Source organism: Dromaius novaehollandiae, chromosome 9, assembly GCF_036370855.1.
Source record: "Dromaius novaehollandiae isolate bDroNov1 chromosome 9, bDroNov1.hap1, whole genome shotgun sequence".
NCBI lineage: Eukaryota > Metazoa > Chordata > Aves > Casuariiformes > Dromaiidae > Dromaius > Dromaius novaehollandiae.
Window position 1 is genome coordinate 5,768,450 of NC_088106.1, and position 21,819 is coordinate 5,790,268.

The 21,819-nt window shown below is 39.4% G+C and overlaps 1 protein-coding gene and 1 long non-coding RNA gene across 4 annotated transcripts in view; one reads left to right on the forward strand and one right to left on the reverse strand.

The window, feature by feature from the left end:
* Window positions 1–265: 265 nt before the first annotated feature.
* LOC135329149 (uncharacterized) overlaps window positions 266–21,819 on the forward strand; it is a 31,030-nt gene continuing 9,476 nt past the window's right edge. The window contains exons 1-3 of the long non-coding RNA XR_010390437.1: window positions 266–326; window positions 441–541; window positions 12,618–12,701. This is a non-coding gene — a long non-coding RNA (uncharacterized LOC135329149). The remainder of the gene's footprint in view (window positions 327–440; window positions 542–12,617; window positions 12,702–21,819) is intronic.
* GOLIM4 (golgi integral membrane protein 4) overlaps window positions 13,105–21,819 on the reverse strand; it is a 32,455-nt gene continuing 23,740 nt past the window's right edge. For all 3 annotated transcript variants that reach the window (XM_064516587.1, XM_026105721.2, XM_026105720.2), the window contains 7 exons: window positions 21,182–21,420; window positions 19,847–19,926; window positions 19,246–19,358; window positions 18,349–18,516; window positions 17,550–17,618; window positions 15,371–15,451; window positions 13,105–15,024 (listed from right to left, as the gene is read on the reverse strand). In XM_064516587.1, the coding sequence (XP_064372657.1) occupies window positions 14,872–15,024; window positions 15,371–15,451; window positions 17,550–17,618; window positions 18,349–18,516; window positions 19,246–19,358; window positions 19,847–19,926; window positions 21,182–21,420 (903 nt within the window). In that variant the 3' untranslated portion in view covers window positions 13,105–14,871. The remainder of the gene's footprint in view (window positions 15,025–15,370; window positions 15,452–17,549; window positions 17,619–18,348; window positions 18,517–19,245; window positions 19,359–19,846; window positions 19,927–21,181; window positions 21,421–21,819) is intronic.

The window sequence follows — 21,819 nt, forward strand, 5'->3', positions numbered from 1 at the left end:
GTTACTCCCTCTCCTCCTTCTCCTGCCCGTCAATTAAAAAATATGCTGCCGTCCAGGCCTGGAGCCCTGCAGCCATCACCACATATGAGGCAGCCCTTCCAACGTGGGAAGGATTTCTGTTAGGCTCTCTAGGAAGCTAAGGACAGAGGTCACGTCTCATACAGAGGGTGAACTGGTGAAAGTTGTATAAATAAAGCCAGAAAGGAAGCACAGCCAGCTACAGCCAGTGGACCAAGACATCTGCAAAACAGCAGCTCTCTGTCACCCGGGCTCTGCCTAGCAGGGTAAAGCTTGGTGAAACGAACTTTGAAGCCTCAGAAGAAAGAGTAGGTGAAGGGTTATGATGTGCATGGGGTGGAAGGGAAGGGGGGATCACTGAGACTGAATTAGTTTTGTGTTAGTGTTCATCCCAGAGGATTTACTGTGTTTTGCTCCTGCAGCCTAGGCAGATTTGCTGAAGCCTCAATTGTTCTTAACAGTCTGAGGATAGCTAGCAACCTACAAGCAGAAACAAATGCGAAGACCACCTGATCTTAACAAGGTAAGCTAATTATGACAGACCCTTTTTGTAAGCCATAAAACTTGGGTTATTAATTACTGACTGTGACTTGCTCCGAGAGAAGCAACTGGTAAACAAGTTTCTTTAAAGAATATCTGTCACTTAAGGTTAACACTCCTTGAGGTTCGGTCTGCTTTCCAATATGGAGTGCCATACTGAAACACCCTCCCTCTTTGGGTATTCTACTGTAAATCAGGGGGCATGTTATGCTGTGCAATGGCATGTCTTTTGCTCTATCTGCTGCAACTTTAAATCTTTCAGAAGCAGACTGCTGTTGTGTTCCCATTCGATCTCTATTTGTTTTTGTTTCTATATACCAACTGACTTTGGAGTGAGTTATTTCGGTTTCATAAGTATACCGTGGCAAAGAGGTGAATTTGTGAAGCCATAGGAAAGTCGTGCCCCTGGGAATAACTAATGGAAATTTTTGTGCTGATTTTGTATGGTAACTGAATGTCGTCCTTCAAAGCTCTAGTAGGACTGGAGTTCCCGTAGGACTGGTCTGAATTAATCCTTCCTTCTCCAGCCTTATTGTGTAGTTTTAATTATGTTACAATTCATCTATTGCTTTAAAATAAATTGTTTTTCTAATTTACTTTGAGACGCATCCTTTAATTTGAGATAGGACTATATAGATGGTTTACTATTAGCAGTAGAGCCAAGGTACAACCTTTCAAAGAAAATAAATAGGGTTTCTCAGATATGCCTGACTCTTGTCTTCCTCTGGAGATAGGTGAAGGGCAAGTCTGCATACCGAGCGCTGCTACATGGTTCACTCCTGAAGCATGGGGCTTTGTAACTCCTTTAATACTAATTTTAGTTACTCATTATATTCCTTTTATTCCTTTCAGTGTATAATCCTTTTTTAACAAAACACATTGATTGGGAGAAAAGCTATTAACAGACAGAATTATCTATTATCTATTAGATAGATATCTGTATGAGCACTGAAAACTGTCACAATGTTTTACATTTTCTTAGCCAAAATAACTTGAACTGAACCATTCAACAACGAGTACAATAGAGAGCAGAGCAGCCCCCAAACCCTGGCCAATAAACTACAGTGCAACTGTCAAAAATTAAAAGGAATTAGAAACGTTAGTAATAGAAAATGTGTTACCTGAAAATCAGTGGACGACCTGTAAAGCAACTTTAGACAATACATATTCACCCAGAGTTTTTTCTAGATGTGATAATGTCCAGTATAGACTTTTTATCCATTCAGCTGCCAGTGTGGATCAGGCTGTTGTATACAGTGAAAAATTGTTCTCATGGTCTACTTTTGAGGGCTTTTGTAGTTTACTGTATAATAGAAAGTCCAGGTTGATTTAATGTTTTACAGTATCTTAGCAAATTCATACCTCCGTATTTCCCAATCCTTTCACAATAAAGCCAATATTTTTTCCCTAATGAGAGATACCAGAAATCACACTTAAAAAACAAAGCAAAACTAAACCAAAAAACTTCTAGAATTAAATTGAATACAGTAGTACTGAGAAGGCTTTTCAAAGACGGTGAAGCCTGTACCAAAAGGCAACTCCAGCCAGCAACTGCTGTCTGCAAGAACAGCTTTAAAGTATTTCCACGTTTTCCATGCTCTTTTATTTGACCTTTTGTTCAAGGCCATCTGTGCTGAGCAACGGACTTTTCTTGGTCCCTTGAGTGGCTGCTGAAGATAGGCTTCAGTATACATAATGAGGAACTAAATCCGTTGGAAGAGCACATTTTTAAACCTTTCCCCTTCCTGATAATCTATGGTAAAACTAATTTAGCCCTTGAAGGAACAGGTCTATTAGCCCTTTGATAGCTAATTTAATGCCTGATAATTTATTGTGTTGTGTAAGTTGGAAAAAACAGATTCAAATGCCTTTTGGAGGGCAATAAGAAACAGCTATCAGGGAAAAAAACACTACAGAAGAGGAAAATAGTTGAAAGATTAGGCAGAGATTGATGGAAGTCCCTGCCTGACTGTGGGTTGTGTAAGGAGGTTGGCAGCTTGAAAGGAAGGAGCTGAAGGCAGGTGCAGTGTCTGGGGAGAGGATAAGGCTAAGAACTTGGCTTATGGGAAAATATATTCTAATTTTAGGCTGGTTTGTGGTCTTGAGGTTTCAGAAGTTCATGCTTTTCACTGTCAAATAGCAAGGCCTGTTTTAATTTCCTTATGTGAAGGAGTAGGTGGCAGTGTTTAAATCTCAATCTGTTTTTTCCTGAATCTCAGGGATTTATAAAATTTATTTAATTTTTTTCTATACTTCCCTTATCCTTTATCTCTAGGAATGGCCACAACATGCTAATTTGTGTAGATCCGCTACTGGCTTTTATTGTTGTTGAGTCTGGAGTATGGTACTATGCTCCCGAAGTGAACAGTCAGCATCAAAACAAGTTATTTGTATGGTAATCCAAAAAGAGATAATTTATTGGCACACACACTGTTTCTGGCATGCAAGTGTAGGTAAATGTTCTGCCAGCAAGCTAAGGAAGCAGCAGAGCTACTAATGTTTGCTCAAATTCAGCCATCCTACTGCTGTCCAGGGAGCACAGCACAGTCACCAAAGTCCAAGTCTCTGAAAAATGCATCTTTTCCTGTCACAATGTATTTTGTAGCAGTTGCAGTTGCTGCCAATCTTATTTGATGACTGCCATGTGTTAACAATTTTCCTAAAATTAAACCAGCTAGCTAACACTATATCGTTCTGGTTTGGTTAGGTCCTGGACTGGGACACAAATTTTAAGGCAGGTGGGAGCCCTGGTTCCATTTCAGTTTGTAGCTCTGGCACAGATCTTCTGTTTGTTTTCAGGCACGCTGCTTTATCTCTGTGTGCCTCTGTGTTTTGAAGTGGAGTGATAACTTTTTTGGTGAATATCTTGTTTGTTTAAAGGATAAGGTCTTTAGATAGAGCCAGAAAGCATAAAAATAAACCCCACAGTTTGGAGAGGCATTTGCATAGCTTGACTGGCTGCTGCTGTGTTCACCCCTGCGGCTTCCTCACGCGCTGCAGGTTTGGTGGGGTCTGCCCTTTGAGGCCTGAGGGGCTTTCTACCACCTCACAGTATTCTGGAGGCCAGAGGTCCTATGTGCGATAGGCATCGCCTGCTCTGGCGAAAGCTCCAGTACATGGTTACTTGTTAAAGAAGGCGGCTGCTGGTGCGCCCGGGGCAGCGGTGATGTGAGAGGCACCGCCATCCGAAAGAGCGGGCCCGGGGGATGGAGGCGGCGGGCGCAGCAGCTGAGAAGCCAGCTCATTCCAGAGGCAAAGTTGTCAGCGCTGACAGCTTGTTACCGATTCATCTTCACTTATGAGCCATGAAATAAAGCACATCTTCCCTGCAATTTACTGCCATGCAGTCCCATTGATTTTACAGGAACTGCCCAGCGTTTCGTAGCAGAATGTAATTCTGTTTTTTCTTGGCTGTTTCCGATTTGCCTATTGTTCATTTAACGGGACAGTCAAAAGCCCACTGAGCTTTTAAAAATATTTGAATGGAAGACATTAGCATAGTATGGATGCTTTAATGTACTTACATACGGATATTTAATATATTTGTATTTATCAAGTCCATGTATGACTTGTTCTGTCCTCCCCGTTTATACAGACAAAAGACTGAAACACAGAGAGGAGAATGACTGTGAATGTCACACTCAGGATTTAGCAGCAAAGACTCAAACCCAGGTGTTCTTACTCCAAACCTGGTGTCCTGACTCCCAGATCATCCCTTTTCCTTGGAACAGGTTTTTTTGCTAAGGTTCATAGGTGTTAGAGTTGACTGTACATACAAGGAGTATTGTTGTCCCTGTTCCGTTGTTATTTGTTATGCATTGCTGTGTTTGGTTTGGTTTGGTTTGGTGAGGCTTGCTTAATCCTGTTCCTGCACTGAGTCTTCATTTACAACTAGAAGAGAAGAGTTGCAAAGGAGCTGTATCAGTTTCTAGGTTTAAAGAGCCTTAAGGGTAGTTATATATTTATGAGGGTAAATTGTTGGTAAGATTATGTGAGCATGCGGAAACAGCCCTGGAGGTCATTAAAAAACAAAGACGGATTTATTGACTTATCGGATGTCAATAGGCTTTCCTTACAAGCATGGATATTGTATCCTGTGAGAGAGTTAGATGGGCAGGGAAGGTAGCTGCTATTACTAATACAATATTAAACAGAAATCCTCTCTACTTAATCTTCTTATTAGGTATTAGATTACTTGGCTGTTAACGTGTTTGTTACCTGTTCGTAAAAGCAAATAATGAAGGGATCTGTCATTTTTTGAGAACCTTGTAGGTGATTTGTATGAAGAGGCACAATACAGCAAACAATTTGTGCTGATAGCTTACAAAAGATGATACCCATATGGGCCCAAATCTTGTGAAGGATGGGGAAATTTTACTAAAAATTTACTATACTCGGTTTCTAATTCAGTGCATGTTCCACAGTGCAGAGGACAAATGTGGTTTGCAGTTAGCTCTGTTCTCTGACAACTAGGTTATTGAATATGGGCCCAGTAATACAAAATGTTGAAGGCCTTTATCCCCTCGTGAAATCAGAAGGAATTGAACAAATTAAACCCTTTCCGGGAGGCTGAAGCTTTGTTTCTTTGTGTTCTCCTTGTGCACCTTCACTGTGATGGAGTTTGTGGTTTTCGAGGCAGAAAGGTGTTTGGAGAGGCCAAACTCTGCCATGTTATAAATTCAGCAGCTCCTGCCAGCTTTGTAATGGTAATGTGCCATGCACAGCGGTGTTGCGTGGCCGTGCAGATGGAGTGTTAATTGGTGGCTGAATGATCAGTAAGCAGAAACAGGCAGGGAGTGCACTGCAGAGTCCCCGGGAAATTAAAACTGGCAGCTGTTTTGGCTCCTGGACAGAACTATCCCAGGAAAACAACATCAGAGGGAAAAATATCATTCCATCAAGGCAAATAAACAAAAATTTTTGAAAAGTAGGACCTGATTCTGCACTTTTACTCCAGCTGAATACTACTTCTCTACATGAGACGTGGAGTAGCAAAATTCAGCTGCCTGTGAGCAGAGTGAGATGAGATATTTTGCAGTATGAGCAAATAACGCAGACTGGGTTCTGTGTGAATGTGTATTTTGCCATAGAAAATTTAAATCATAGGAAGAATTAGCAATTTATGAAATTGTAAGTTCTACTGAGACCAAAATACTGGGAACTGTGCACTGTAACACTGGCCTGCAGTGCTGGGCAGTCCTGTTGTGCTTGGTGTGAACTGAGCATGGCATGGGTTTGCTGTATCAAAAGAGCAAGGGCGGTTTTATATCTGAAGCTTAAACTACAGTCAGGCCATACTAGATCTTTAAGCATGCATCTATGGTGCTGTACACGGTATCAAAATAGCCCACATCTGTAACATAGCAAAAAGAACCAAGGACCTTTTCTAGGAAGCCAAGGCTCTCTGAAACAATTTTGAATCTTTAGTAGTTATGAATCTTTAGTAGTTTCCTAAAAAAAGAGGAATTTTGAATAACCTCTTCTTCCTTTTCATCTTTTGTAGTATAAACTTTAGTAATTTTGGAGATGTGAAACCTCTGCCATGCAATAAGTTGAAAACACCCCCTTCTTTCCTTCATCCCTTACAATGCGGATGATAATTTCTGTATTGCAGATGGTCCATTAACGATATGGATTAGATATGTGCAGCCCAAATTTTGTGTTTAGATTAATCTATTGATGACATCATTATCTGCAAAGGGCTTAAATCCGTGAAGCTCAATAAAGCAGTTCAACATGTAAGGGGAAGACCTGAAGTAGCAGTGCAATTCATGCTGATTTGCATGAAGGAGAGGAAAACCAACCCTCCTAAAAACAACTGTTAAAGACGTGAACCCTAAAACAATATGAATACAAACATAGGGAAAGGAAGGATAGAAAACAGTGCTCTCAGTGTTACCGGTAAATAGTGGTAGACCAACAGCTTTTTGTGTTAACTGAGGCAGTATGACATGGAGATTTGTCTGGATGGGGAACTTTTAGCATGGATTAAGGTAAATTGTAAATTTACAGTGTATGAGCTACTCCTCATTAACTAACTTTGCTGTGAGACAAGCCCTAAGGAGAACACTTGACAGTGTGGAATCGCCAAACAGAATAACCTTGTGAACTACTAATTACATTACAGTCAAAATCAATGTAGAAAATCAAAGCAAGACTAGAAGCTATGGCATATTCTTTCCTCATACTTGCACTGAGTCACCTTGGTTTGTAACAGAACTACTAAATAATCCAGAGTCTTAATTTTGGGGTTTTCAGCGTGGCAGAGCTAGATATATCTACTGCTACAATTTAGGAACCTCTATACAAATACACCAATGTTAAATTATTTTCCAAATAACTTTTCTATTATTTTCAACTTGCAGAATGATATCAGGTTGTCCAATATTCTGATGTTAAAGAAACTTCCTCCCAAATAAATCTCAATGTCTTTTCAGCAATAACTAGGTTTGTGGTTTCTCATATTTACCACTGTGAGTCATAACACTTTTACAAAGACATGCTTCAATTACAGCATTATTTTCAACAAGTTGCATTTAAAAGCCATCAAAATATTCATCTTGAGATCAGAAACATCTCAACATATTTAGTTTATTGCACCATGTTCCCTAATTTACATACAAATCAATCTGATAACATGGCTATCCAACATGTCAGTAAAGCAAGAAGTGGAGCCATATCCAGATCTTCCAGAGCAACCGGAAGCCTGAGGAGTGTAAAGGAGTGCAGTTGTTTCTTCTCTGCCACATAACATTATCATTCTTGAGTGAAAGAGGCAGATAAGATTTAGAAACTCCTAAAGGTCTAATTCAGAACGTAGGAAGAAGGTGGTAGTTGGAAACTCGAAACTCTGGAGCTCATCTACAACAGTTTTTTCCCTAATGTTTGGGTAGACACAATTCAAAGCACCCTATTTCTTGATATAAATACTTGCATACTCTCAATATATATCTGTATAATTTCAAGGTAACACAGATTGTTCCACGGACACTAGAGCTAATGAAATCCAGTGCCATGTGGTTTTATGTTGTCCATCCCTACACCTTTTCTAGCACAGTAACCCTGGCTATGTCTCCTTTTATTTCACTTCCACCCCATATCTATGGTCCCTTTCATCTGTCCCGGTTCTCAGCAGGGCTCAGTATTATGGCTGGTGCTGAATTAAGCTTGTGCTGCCTGGCCAGCTAAACAACTGTGATGTCCAATACTTACCATAAGGTCACTTTTAAGCTTTCAGGTGTGTCTGCTCCAAGAGATATTTGCAAAAGTTCTTTTCTAACACATGCTAGTTTTTCCCATGGTGAAATAGCAAACTCTTTTAATCTTTTAAAACAAAAAAAAATACTGTTTCTTTAATGTCAATTTTCTGACACAGGCCCTAGCTAGCTGTGACTTAAATACAGCAATTTTCATTAGCTCCACTGTTGCTTTTAATAGATCATGCTGGATGTGTGCTGAGGTGTCTCTGTATATAGTCCACCTCCCATTTGTGCTCTGCACCAACTTTTCAATGAATACTCTGATTACCTGTATGTCTTCCCAGATACTGATTTTATTCATTGACATTACAGTATAAAACTATTAGTAAAGCTAAATCCTTGTAGGATTTGTTTGGGTCTGAGCGCATCGTTTGGGATTCTAACCCATTTCTCAGCGTAATGTATAGGGGCCTTCGCATTTCTGACCTGTCACAACGAATGACCTGAAAATTGGCTCCCTGTAATGTCGGAAGATTGTTTGACTAGCAATATCTCCTGTGCATGAACAGATCAGGGCTTCTGTGATTGCGAGTACCTTGCACAGGACTGACCTGGGTTAGTCGCCATAATTACTACTTCAGAAAGGCATTTTGCAGCTCCTGCCAGGGAAGATTGAGCTTGTGTTTTCTACAGATCAGGGAGAAATTGCCTGTCTTGCCATTATCTTTGACACCAATAGAATAATGTATCCCAGGTAGTCTGTGAATTAATTTCATAATCCTCTTTTTACACAGCTTTGGCTGTTTTGTTCTAATGAACTGAATATAATTTTTTCATTAATTAACGATGCTGCCTTTTCCAAAATGTCATCTATGACTTTTTTTGTTCCCTTGACATACATCAGTGTATAAAATTCCCTGGTAAGTTTAACCTTTCGTTAAAGCTAACCTTTTTATCTTCTGCAGTTCACAGCTAAGTTCTTAACTGCACCTTGCAGACAAATGTAAAATGGTGGGCTTCAACATGAATATAAACTCTTTCAGGAGTGTAACTGTGGTCACTTATTTATATTATAAACCAAAATCCCTGCTAAGAAGGGAGATCTTTCCACTAGACACTATTTAAATTCATGCTAAACCCCAGAACCTGTTATAGAGGTACTAATCTAAACACAGACCCTCCAATTTGTTCGCCTTCTGATGCATGAGATCCCATAATCTTGGCTTCATGACAGAGATTGTATGATAGATATTTTTGATCATTTAAGGAAAGAAAGGTTGTGGAACCAGGGGTGGCTGTGGAGCTATGGAGCTGGGGACTATGTCCCTTACCGTAGCTCCTTCTGGCAGGAGGTGGTGCGTGGCTGTTCCTGGCCGCGTGGCAGTGCTATGGGTACTCTTCCAGTCTCTGACCCAATCCACTAAGTGCAGATCTGCAAATCACAGACCAACCTGGCAGCTGGGCAGAGCCATGGAGTGAGCCAACGGCCATGGTACCGATATTGCAGCAGAGGAGTGGGAGGAAGGCACCCCTTGGGTGAGCCTCTTGTGACACTTGAGGAGTCCCCACAAGCGTTTAGGGAACAGTAATTGTTTTATCATGATTGTGACTTGCTTGACAGCTAGGGCCTGACTTGTGGCACAGCAGGAACTGAGCCCTGATCATTAGCAATGACTTTTTTTTTTTTTTTTTTTTATGCAGGAGTTTTTTCAGCAAACAATACTTACATTTACCTTCTCACTCTTGGAAAAGGACACTCAGAGAAGTCACAGAACAGCTTGTTGTATCTCTGATCATTGCTCAGAGTGACTGACTGTCGATCTGGAAGCCCATTTTCAGAGAAACAAATTAACTGAAGAGTTTTGGTGGCAGGGGAGAAATCTTCTACCAGGCCTTAGGACTTTCGTGTTTGTAGAAATCAAAGCTGCCACTCGTATTCTTCCTTCAGTTCAACTGAACAGTGATTGCAGTAGGATGATGGGCAGCAGGAATGGAACTGATTGACTTATTCTGAAGGCAACAAGGTGTTTTATTTTATGAAGTAAAATAAGCTGTGGGGAGAAGGGATTGCTATTCCCCAGCTGTCATAATTACATAAGTGGCACCTTGAGAAGGATGAGTTAGCAGCACAAGTAGGTATACAAGCAAGAGACTATTCATATGTCAACACTGTTGATTGGGAAGGGAAGACGTTCAATAATGTGTTTTTAGACTCTTACCCACCTAACTTGAAGCAGCAAAGCTGTTTGTGAGCATCATGTGAAAGTCTGTAGGGACACGAAAATGTTATGAATCATGTTGATTAGTCACTGACAGCAGGTCTATGAAAACAGCAGCTCTTCTGGCCAGCTAGTGCTGGTGTGGACATTTGTTGGAGAGCCTGCTTCTGTGGACGGGCTCTGAGGGTACCGGAGTGTTTTCAAGGCATTCTGTGAGGTTGTGATCATGTACTTTGGTAACCTACATAGCACTCACAATAGAAGAATGTCCTGACAGTTTCACCTCCTCTGAAGTTTTGATGGGAGTATTAGTTTGTGCAGCTGAAATGTAGATATGGGCTAAAGGAAACGCATAGGGTCTAGGTGATATCAAAGGATGGCCAAGAACTCATACAAGCAAGTTCTACAAGTATAAGATAGTGAGAGATCAGCGTTGGGTCAAAAGGCTATGGCAAAATTCTTTTCACTGAAAAAACAACTTCGTTATGTGCTTGAAAACATGCAGAAGATACAGCTTAATATTGCTGATCTTGGTCAGAAGGTACAGCAGGACTCTAGGGCTAATCTGAGCACCCAGTCTGACTGCTGTTCTCAATGTTTCCTCTTGAAAACCTTTCCAAAATCTTTTGCATGGCCTTGTCTCTGTTTCTGTTTCCAAGATAAGGTTTAGCAGGTTTTTTAAAATGATTTGAGGTCTGAAGATGAAAGAAGCTTTGAGAAAAAAACATTTATTAAAGAGAAATGGTTGTGTTTTCAAGGAATCACAGGTTACTGATATCAACATGCATGTGAATTTTCTATGGTGTCTTTCAGCATGTAGGAACAAGTAAAATCTTTGCTAATCTTGTCAACTGCATCCCTGAATATAATAGAGCTGACAACTCTCTTTAATATGCTGAAGTCCTAATAAAAGTGTAAAAATACTCTCCTAATAGATATGAACAAGTCATTTATTTTTTATTCCCTTTTTAAGTGATGATGATGAGAAAATAATGAATAATTTTGCATTTGAATCATCAAGAACTATTAAAACAAGAATTGGGGAAGAGAGAGGAAACTTGTGTGAAGTCCGATAATGTGTCAGGTGTACTGAATGGAACTTTTTATCTTGCTCTGGACACACTGCTTTGACTTTCTTACTCCCTTCACACTGCAAATATTTTGACTGCAATAATATATGTATTTTCTGCTTGTAGCAGGGTAAGAAGTACTATTCACACAGTAAATACATTTTACGGTTTACGTGCTCAGACTTGGAAAAAATAAGCAAAGGTCATTTTTAGCAATGACTGCTCCTTTGTCATGAAAAGCTGCAACAAAAGTGGTAAAAACTTCTCAGAAACTAGTCTGTACTTCAATGACAAGTGTATCTTTAAGAGTCAGGTTTCATTTCTAATCACAGTGATTTTTCTAACATTTGCTTTAAAGTAGAGATGTCTGACTCATTCTTCAGCTTGGGTTGGATGAAACCTTCAGGTAGCATTCAGGTATTTATTGTCTTTGGACAAAATCTGGATGCAGAATGTGTAGTTTGCACAACGCTGTTGAGAACCTCCCTGCTGGTTGGTAGTGCAGACTTCAGACTGCAGTTTCTAACACCCTGATGTGCACAGTGCTGTTAAAGGTGATGTGGCAAGAAACTATCATTTAATTAAGGGTGAGTTGTGGGGCCATAATATTCTCTCTGAGCCAATGGAGGATTTCCTGACCTACAGAATGAATTCCACCAAGTGTTACTTTTTCCACTGAGAGTTACTGTTTCATATATTTTATGGCTGGGATATGCTATTACGATCCTCTTGATTAACCTCCGCTTTACGTATTTACTCCCATAGGCAGTAGCACTTCTCTCGTGATTCCTGCTCCAAGCCTGAGCTGTGTCTTTAAAAAAAAATCCCATTCTGACCCGGAGCTTTGAAGGAGCTGCCTGCGCGGGTTGGGCAGGAAGCACCATCAGTGGTTGCTAAGGCGGTAGCTGTGGCACATTGCAGAGATTACACACTGCTATTGTTAGCAGACTTAAATCTTACTCAGAAAGTTGATCTTCAATCAAGTAACTCTTTTCTGAAGTGAATAGGTCCTTGATAAAGTACAGAATAGGCTTTCATTAAGACTTTCTTGGCCCATTCACATTCGCTGTGAACTTGTTATGCTTGCTGAAGTAAATATTGCATCAGCTGTGAATACTGGCTCATGCAAGCGATAATAGGAGCCCTTATTCTGTTCCTGCTGATGCTGGGCAGTTTTGGGCCTCTCTAGACTTCTGCTGGGGCCACAAGTTATCTGAGCAAAGCCCCACAGCTTGACAATAAATAAAAGGATCTAGTCATAGATACTTAATAAACACATTCTATGCCCAAAGGCATTGGGAAAGGCAAGGCCGGCAATCCAGCAGAACTTTTGAGTACCTGTTTAATTTTATCTGTAGTCAACAAATTGCTTAAGCAACTGCTTTCATGACCTGGGAGAAGTGGCGTATTTTGCTGTGAAGATAGTTTGTATCTGCAGGTGGCTTTGGAAGTGACTTTTCCTGCTCAAAATTCTACTTGCCAGCCCTATAGTTCTGCAGAAGACAGCATGCCCTTTGTATTCCTGTATGCCATCTATTTTAGTATTCATAACTGTATCTTTATTGTTACAGCCTTCTCCCTCTGCCATGGGTAACAGAAGTGGTACAAGAAGAGGAAAGGCCCTTCACCTCATGTGATCAAGCACCATATGGAAGGTATGAATGGCTTCCTGCACCATGGGGATGTGCAGAGCAGAGAATTACTGGTCTTGAGGGTGGGAGAAGCCTGCGTAGTAAAGCAGCTGGGCCTCTCTCTCTCCTGTTTCATATTTGATGCAAAGGGTAGGATCCACATTTGACACAAAAGGAGAAGATGCTTTATTGCTGCAGATGGAAAAGGACACCAGTTGCTAGAATGATTTACAGACTATGTATCTACAGAATGCTAAAGCAGCCAGTATTGTAAATGCTGGCCCCAACTCTGCTGCACTTCACTTAAAATCCCACCATGGCTATTTGTTCCTTTGCTTTCTCTACCAGCCTCTGCTGTACAAACATATGAAAATAAAGTATGAACACACTATTAGGAAAACTACAACAAACTGTCACACTCATGAAAGATAGTTACTATATTCTAGTTTATTGACTGCAGTCAAGTTTTATTATGCCTCAAATAATTAAATACGGCAACAGTGACATTAAAAATACAGGCTGATTTACCAAAATAACTGTATTCTGAAGATTATGTACATATTATACATTTTACAGTATCATGTAAACTTTTTTTTTTTATACATAAGGTAAATCTGATTTATGGTAACTTGAAAACCCAAAATACTTGCTGACAAAAATATTCCTATGAAACGTAAGCACTGTTTGGGACATTTAGAAAAACTGCAGAGAATGAAAACCAACTATAAAACATAACTGAGTTAGTAAAAAAAATTAAATTACATTCATATAAAAAGTTGAACTGAAAATATTGTTATGCACCATTATTAAAAAAGGGAAAAAATCCCCAAACCCTCCCCTTTTATATATTAACACATACTTTCATGGGGAGCTATTGTGTGCCTCATTTCCAGCAATGCGGCATAGCCTAGGAAATCCAGATTCCCATTCTCCTTTTAACATATATTAAATAGCTAGGGTCTGTACCAATACAAATATAGTATATATTCATGCACTATGATTATGTTCATCGAAGCCTACCAAAGGCCTGCTTTTTGGTGGGGGGGCTTTACCCCTTTATATGTAGGCATGCAGTGGTAGAGATGCTTGCTGTTCAAAAAGTAGTGTGGGAATTTGTCTCTAGTCTGATTCTCAGCATTAAGCACAGTAGAGGACATAGAAATCCTTCCAGATTACCTTCTCCTATTTATTTACAAGTCTAAAGGCCTTAGTACAAGATGTCCTGCACCAATTATGTCAACTTAGTTAACTAACACCTTAACCTTCTCTACAGTCTCCAGAAAGCATGTCACTAAAGTGACATACTTACTCTCATCTGGGCAAATATTTTTATATATTAACTAGGATGACCAAGTTGTTCCTCCTGTAAGTCTTCATTCATGTGACAGCTGTAGTGTTTAGATTTGGCATAATGGCACTTCAAGTCTAAATTGCTTTCTAGCTCACATTATCTCAGCATGCCATCATTTACATTATCTGCTATGTAGTGCATGTAATTGAAGTACCTAGGTATGCTCATTAAAATAAATGCATAATTTAACTGTATATAAACAGCTGCAATTAACAGCTGTTAAGCTGGCTGTATTTTGAAAGCTTGTAAAACTTGCATATTTTATAACTGGTCTCCAACTATAAAACGAAGGCCTGGTCCTGGAAATACCCGGGCATGTGCTTATCTTCAAGCATTTGAGTAATCCCATGAGATTATAACTAATGAAGCTACCTGCAGGTCTAATGATAAACCTATATAAACACTGTAGATTGTGCCTTGGACAGGTAGTGTGGCCAGCCATTAGTCATGCAAGTAGTGTCAAGAAAGACAATGAGAGTTGAAGTGACTAATATTGACTGGGTTTAGGCACTAGATACCTTCCTTCCGATGCTAAATGTATCAGAAGTTAGACCAAACATTGCCTTGTCAGACTTGGACAATGTGAAAGCGTACTCCAAAATGGCCTTTTAAAACATCCCCAGAATTATGAAACATGAGACCTATATGATGTCTGTTCATGTACAGCTTTAATATAAAAGAAATGCTAGTCTAGAGTATCAAAATATTGTATTCATATAAATGTATGAGAGCATCTAATAGAAAAGTAAAAAGTGTAAAAGGCAAACTTTTTTGGAATTAGATAGCCTAAAAGTTCTTTTAGATCAGGAATGTCTGCTGCATTTGACTCTAAAGAGAAGAGGACTACATCTCCCCTCGTCTACGTGTTTTTGCTGCAATAGCTCCACCTTCATCCTCTTCCTCCTCTTCCTCATAATTGTCTTCACGAACTTCTTTGTGGTTATTCTCTTCTTGCAATTCTTGCTCTTGATCTGCCCCATTATTTTTTTCATCAGCCTGATTAAAAAAAACAAAAGTGAGATACAGTGCAACTGACAACTTTCATAATTTTTTGGTGATGAGATGAGGTTAAAGAAAAGGGTAAGTGACTGTCCTTAGAGCTGATGGAGAAGAACAGGAAAAGCCTTCCAGATGCTTAAGGCTGAAAGGTCTCCAGGAAGCCTGAATCAGTGTGGGGGTGGAAGGATGAACAAAAGGGAATTGGGAGAGTTTGAAGTTCTAAGATCTACAATCAAAAGAAAGCTACAATTATTATGTAATGTCACTGTGATACGATCACAGCTGTGCCAAGTCTTTTAAGTGTTGTCATGTCATTAAGTTTGTGGGTTTACACAGTACTTACATTTTCGTCATTTTCACCATATGGCTCTTCAGCATTGCGTTCCAGTTCTCTTTTCTTCTCTTCAGTCAAATCTTCCTGGATCTACAAAGTAGAGAGATATTCTGTACATTTTATTTTTCTTTAAAAAGTAGCATGTGGCAAAAGCATGCACATCTTCACAGCTATATTTTCACAGAATGAAGAGTCAATAGGTGGAGAGGGCTTAGAGAGCTTAAAACTGGAGGGGGGGGAAAACAAACAAGCAAGCAAAAAACCCCCAGGAAATTCGCTTCCTCTGAGAGCTGATTTAATTTTTAACTACAATTTTCAAACTCTCATCAGCAGCTAACACATTTAGATTTCTGTTTCATTTTGTAACTGTAGACATACAACATTATTTTCTCCTTGTCCTTTATAGTGACATTGTCACAACACAGCAGAGTCATTACTGACACTTCCACCCCCCTGTGGACTCCCAGAACTGCAGTTCAGTTCTGATATGTGATATAGGTATTTATTCATAGCTTCCTCCGTATTTTCCCAGCAGCTGACTGATCCTGCCAACTGTTTCTGGAAAAATCACAGAAGAGCAAGTGAGGATGGGGAGTGAAGAATAATCTCTTCCAACCTTCTTAATGAAAGCAATTCACACTGGATCTATTTTCCAGATGTTTTGGTCTTGACCTATCACTTTTCTTTCCTAACAGCCCTTTTCTTCACTTCAACATCCCTTTATTTTTAGGTGCAAAATTGAATGAAGCACGCTTTGTAGAAGTAAACTTGATTTTCTGTTGGAGAATGCTGGACATATACTCCAAATGGTGTCCTGCAAGTTGGGTGAGATGCTTCCATGAAGCCTTATATTTGTCCCCATAGAAAACAGCCATTTCATCTGGTTGGGAAGCATTTGCTACTCGATGCTGCCACCTACACCTGCCACAGTGTGACAGATGGTGAGGATGCGATTGCTACTGTTGACAGGAATCCCTCCCTGTATCAGCTGCTATCAGATTCTCCTCAACAGCAGCAGCAAAAGTTCAATTCTTTCTTTCTGTATTAACCTCTGTCAGTAGCAGGAAAGTGTATTTAGCAGTTGCGTCCAACAGGAGGGAAAGCTGCTTGTGAGAAAGGTGTTCAGTATTGCTGCCAGCAGAACAGCAGCTATCAAACCTGGATCACTTCAAGGCATATACGGAAAGATTTGAACAATAGCAATGGATAGTGTTGTGGCCTACTGAAGAAACTATTCCAAATTATAACAAATTAACTCATTCTTGATTGCTCGTTCAATCACTGCCCATTCTTAGTACTTCCAGTTAGAATACTGGTTGTAGTCCTTTATGAAACACACATCAAATTATTTCCTGTAAGCCAAAGAGTAATTGCCAAAGGCAAACTATTCCTAGCTTCTAATGACCTGGTTTGACTTAAGTAACTTATTTTGAACTGGTGAATTTTAAATACACCAGCTAATCTTGACAAAGTGTTCATCATAACTCAGTAATGAACAGCCATTTCTATGGCTTTTTGTAAATCATTATGTATGAAGTAGGAAATAGCAATTGATTAGGTAGGTACTGAAGAACTGCAGAGCAGCATATGCTAGTGCACGCATGATTAGCATGCCGTTCAGCGTGTGAAGGAAGAAATCTCTCTCCCCTCCTTTTTCCTTCAGTTCAAAGCAGTATGCCAACAGCTTCCCAACTATTTGATTCCATGAATAGTAAGGGCTTAAATAACTTGGATTGCTTAGAAGAGCACAGATAAATCAAAGTCAGAGCTAAAGAGTAAATAATTGACCAAGAAAGCAGCTTGCCCAGAACAGCAGTGTGTGATTAGACATGCAAAGTTAATGAGGTTTCCAGTGACTTTCAGAGGGTTTGAGGTTTTCAGAAATTTTTTCTCGAGTTGTGAATGGCTTAATCTTTTCAATTAGTGCACAATTAATAGTCAGTTACATAGAAGATTAATGGATTGCAGCATGCAAGCATGAGTAGCACTAGAAAATGTAAGTAACATTATATCGATGTACAGCAGAGTAACGGCAAAGACTTCCTAGGTTTCATAAAGTCAGAAACTACCATTGACAAAGTAATTTGGGTTCATTTTGCAGTTATAAGAGAGACCAACATTGAAAGTTGATGGAGATCTGTTATGTTACCTGGGTCCACATGTGCCTTATGCCCATTTTCTTTCTTACCTCTTCTTCTCCCTCTTCCTGATACTGCTCATCCACATTATCTTCTTGCTGGTCAGGATTTCCTGCCATCTGCAGAGAAATTATGTGAAAATTTAGTTCTGTATGCTTGCCTATTGGTTAACTGTCGGTTAAAGCTATGTGTTCTGGAACTAAAAACTATGCCAAGGTAAAGTAACAATAATAGTATAAGAAATTATAGTGTGTTCATTAGCGTTAATGTTAGCCTGGCTACACAATTTAGAACTGCTTTAAATTAAAAAAAAAAAATAGAAGCAGAATGATTATAAAATCATTTCACAGAATAAAGCAAAATTGTCATACAAAGCAGGAAGACAATGAAATTTTCATGCCATTAAAGACCAATGCCATAAAAATACAGATCATCTCTGCCTAGAGGTGTTTACAGTTTAAATGCAACTCCAGTGTGTAGAATTTGCTGGAATACCATGAGAAGGAAAGCAACATCACTGTCTGCAGTTGACTGAGTGTTAATAGCATGGAAACAGTATAGATGGGATCTGAGCAAAGATGGGAGGGTTGCAATGAACAAGTGTCCTTGTATGGGATTATGTGAAGGCAAATACAGGGACCCCAAAGCATGAAACTACAGTACCTTGCTGAGCAGTCAGTGATTAAGACATAGTAGTGTATCACCAGGAGTAATTATGTACTTTTACCAGCGCATGTCATATATGGTTTAAAAAGGGGCCTTTAAAATAAGAGTTTGGTGTTCTCACATCAAGATGTGCTACACTGTCCTTAGAGAGCACCTACAGATGCTTTCTTTCACTTTACTGACCACTAGGTGCTCCTCCATTCCCGGATGTCCCTGCCTCTGACTGTTTTCTTTGTGCTTTTCATTTTCGTCAGGTAGATTTTCTTCTCTCTCTTGCTCAGCTTCCTCAAATTCATCTTCTCCCTGATTGTTAGGGTCATCAGCAGGGTTCACATCTTCCATTGCTGCCTTCTGCAATTTTCAGAAGTGAGTGTTAAATGCACATTTTTATCTCACAGTTCAATTCCATTTCACTTGAAAGCTACCCTAGCACGAGCTGTGTTAGGACCAACTCAGTACCCACTGAAACCTCTCTATAGGTGCCAGTGGTCACTAGATCAAAGACTAGTGAGTACAGAAGCATCAGTTCCTGAAAGAGTACTTCAGCACTGAACACAGAACTTTAATATGGACATCTGTCTACTGAAAACTGTCTTGAAGCTGTTGACTTACTTCACATAGGATGTTGAACTCCTTTTGCTTACTGACTATCCAAGAAGTGACAGTTCCTTATAAGACAAGGTTTGAAAGAAAAAAAAACCCAATTTCCTACCATAAAAAAAAAAAACCCACAAACCAACCACCATCACCACTACTTTTGACTGACCACTGATTAATTACTTGTGCTATTCTTTGAATCCAAGTTTCCCTCTTAAGGTTCTAGCTAAGTCAAAAATCCTTTATTCCACCCAAAGAACAGATCCAAGGAAAGTAGTAATGCAACTTGCTTCTAACAATGAAACTCCTCCTTTTGATTTCTTCCTAAACCAATAAGGACAACAAGATCCTAGATGTCAAACTCGTATTCCTAACAGATCCCTGGTTCACCTTAGTTTTGTAACATGTAATTACATTAGATGAGACTTCTGGGTTTTAACTTCAGTAGCAACTGCAATCCAGAGCATCTTAATGCATACTCACCGATTCATCAGCCTGCTGATTTTCTACTTGATGTTCTGGTTCTTGCTGCTCATTTGCATTATTTTGATCATCATCTTCGCCTTCATCCTGGTGCTGGTTGTCATGTTCATAAGCTGACAAATTTTTATTATTACCGTTTGTTACTGCAGTTTCTAGTTAGTCCTTTCAAGAAATGGTCTCATATATACTAGCTTCTGTACGTATTTTTAGTAGTAGGCAGCTCCTTCCTAAAGAGCTTATCTAAAATGGCAATGCTAACAATTATTAAACCAGTAGGAAACCAACACAGGAAGATTATATAATTTGAAGAGATCACACAAAGTCATAGGCAGAGCCAGGAACATAATTGAGAGCCACAAAGTCCAGTACTAGTAGCTTATTCAGTTGCACCGTTTTCCTTTCAGGAATGTGGGTATAATCATCAGCAATAGCTGTATTTTAGTCTGACAACTCAGCCAGTACTATTTGAACTTCTGGCTTTAAAATGGAAGTTTATATTTCACTTGAATCCAAACTGGATGTGAAATGAACATTAAACTCTTGCACGAAAGGCAGCAGAGGGAGACTGTGAACACGATAGGGACATAAATTTTTATCTTACCTCCTTCTTCTTCCTGAACACCTTGTTCTTCTTCCCCTTGTACAATATCATGGTCCATGTTATCATAACGACCTTGTTGGCTGAAAAAGTTAAATGCAAACATGTCATTTCAGTTTCAGAAAGTGTTCTTTCTTCAAGGAACAAACCACCCTAATGCATCTGCCCCTCTCCCAGCTCCTGCCAGAATGGGTTTCAAGTTAGCGTTCTATTTATTACCTAAAATTTTTTTCTCCCCCCCCCCATCATCTTTCCTCAAAGAAAATACACTTTGTAGAACAAGACACTTGTTCAGTACACTGTACTAACTTCTGTACTTTTATTTCTTCATATATCAAAACAGGAGATAACACCTGCCTTCTATTATCAAAACTCCTAAGCTAGTATGTTTCATATTCAAAGTGCAAATAATATGAATTGGAAGCAAAGAATACAGTAACATTTCAAATAAAAAGTCTTAAAGACAGACAACATTGATCAGTTATTTTGCTGAAAGAACAGTTTCAGCTTTGATCCTAGAAGAGGTTTACTTGCGTGATTATTTTCAAAGGACTGAAGATTGATTGTAGTAATTTATAAAAAGTTCTCTGGTACCAAAACACTTTTCATAGTATGGATCATGTTAATCATTCTCTCCTAATATTTCAGGAAAGAACATTCAATAGGCTTAAGCTTCCAAAAAAGAAGTAAAATTGTCATTGACAATTTTAAAGTAAGCAAAAGCATAAGGCAGTATTATAGGGAGGGCAAGAGGCACATGGAAGCTACAATATTATGAATATAACTGCATTCACAGCAACTTTATGACATTAACAGGGTGTTTTTTCCTGAAGTCATGCTGTTGCCTCTACAATGCAAGTAATACTAGTCACTCTTGTCCACAAAGTCCTCAAGGAACTACTTAAAAATAGCGTCTCATTTATGAGAAACTTTAGCCTAAGGATCTAATGCAAAGCTAATCATAGAACTCATCAGTATCACAGGATCACAATTGCTGCTTAGTGGAGAACAATTGCTAATTGAAAGCAAGCTATAAGACAGGGAACATTTTGGTCAAGGAGGCTAGGAGCTCCTAACGCCTCCCAGAGATGTGCATAGCAGTGTGCACTCTTATTACTCGGGACTTCAGAGGCTTCCATAGAAAAAGAAAAAGAGAAGGAAAAAGCTTAAAATAGAAAGTCAGATTTATCTTTGGAAAGGAGGAGATGAGGCACTTTGTCTTTAGTTTCTAGGTAGTCTATGTTTATAGCATTAAACTACTCTCTTTTCACTAGTGGTATGACAGAACCAGGAAACCCAGTGCACAGACCACAACAGACTCATTTAAAAGAAGTTAACCTTAAATGTTTTTTATAGAGTTTTTCTCCTTGTTCTGCGCGTTTCTGCAGCTCAAGCTCTCTCTCTTGAAGCTGCTGCTGCCGTAATAGCTGTCCTCGCAGTCTTTGTTGATGTAGCGATTCCTGATGTTCTCTTAGCTGGTGGGCTTCCTCTGCTCTTTGTGCTGCAAGATGTTGCTGCTCCAGCTGTTGTTCATAGGCTGGCTTGTGTCTTTTTGTTACAGCTTTCGTTAAAGTTGCCTGTCAGAGAAATGTGTTTAGTCCTAAGTTTCAATGACCAGAAACAAGTATACACAAACCAGTGATACCAAAAATTAGAGGGAAATTATGCACATGCTAGATGCAATAGGGAAAACTTACAGGCAAAGGTATTTTAAGTTTTCTCCTTGCTTAAAGTTAAGTGAATTTTCTGAACATAGCTTTCCGAAGTTTCGATGTTTGGATGGTCAGCAATTAGACACCAAATATGCTTCCATTGATTTAACTGGCCATTTCAGTAGGGGCTGCTTTGAGCCTTAAGTGAGGCACTGCACATGCTTTACAGCCAGCAATCCTTAACCTATAGCTCCTGTATCACAGCTTAACCCGTCCCTGCTGTTATAGTGCACTTCTTGAACAATGGCTTCTCACACTGGAATT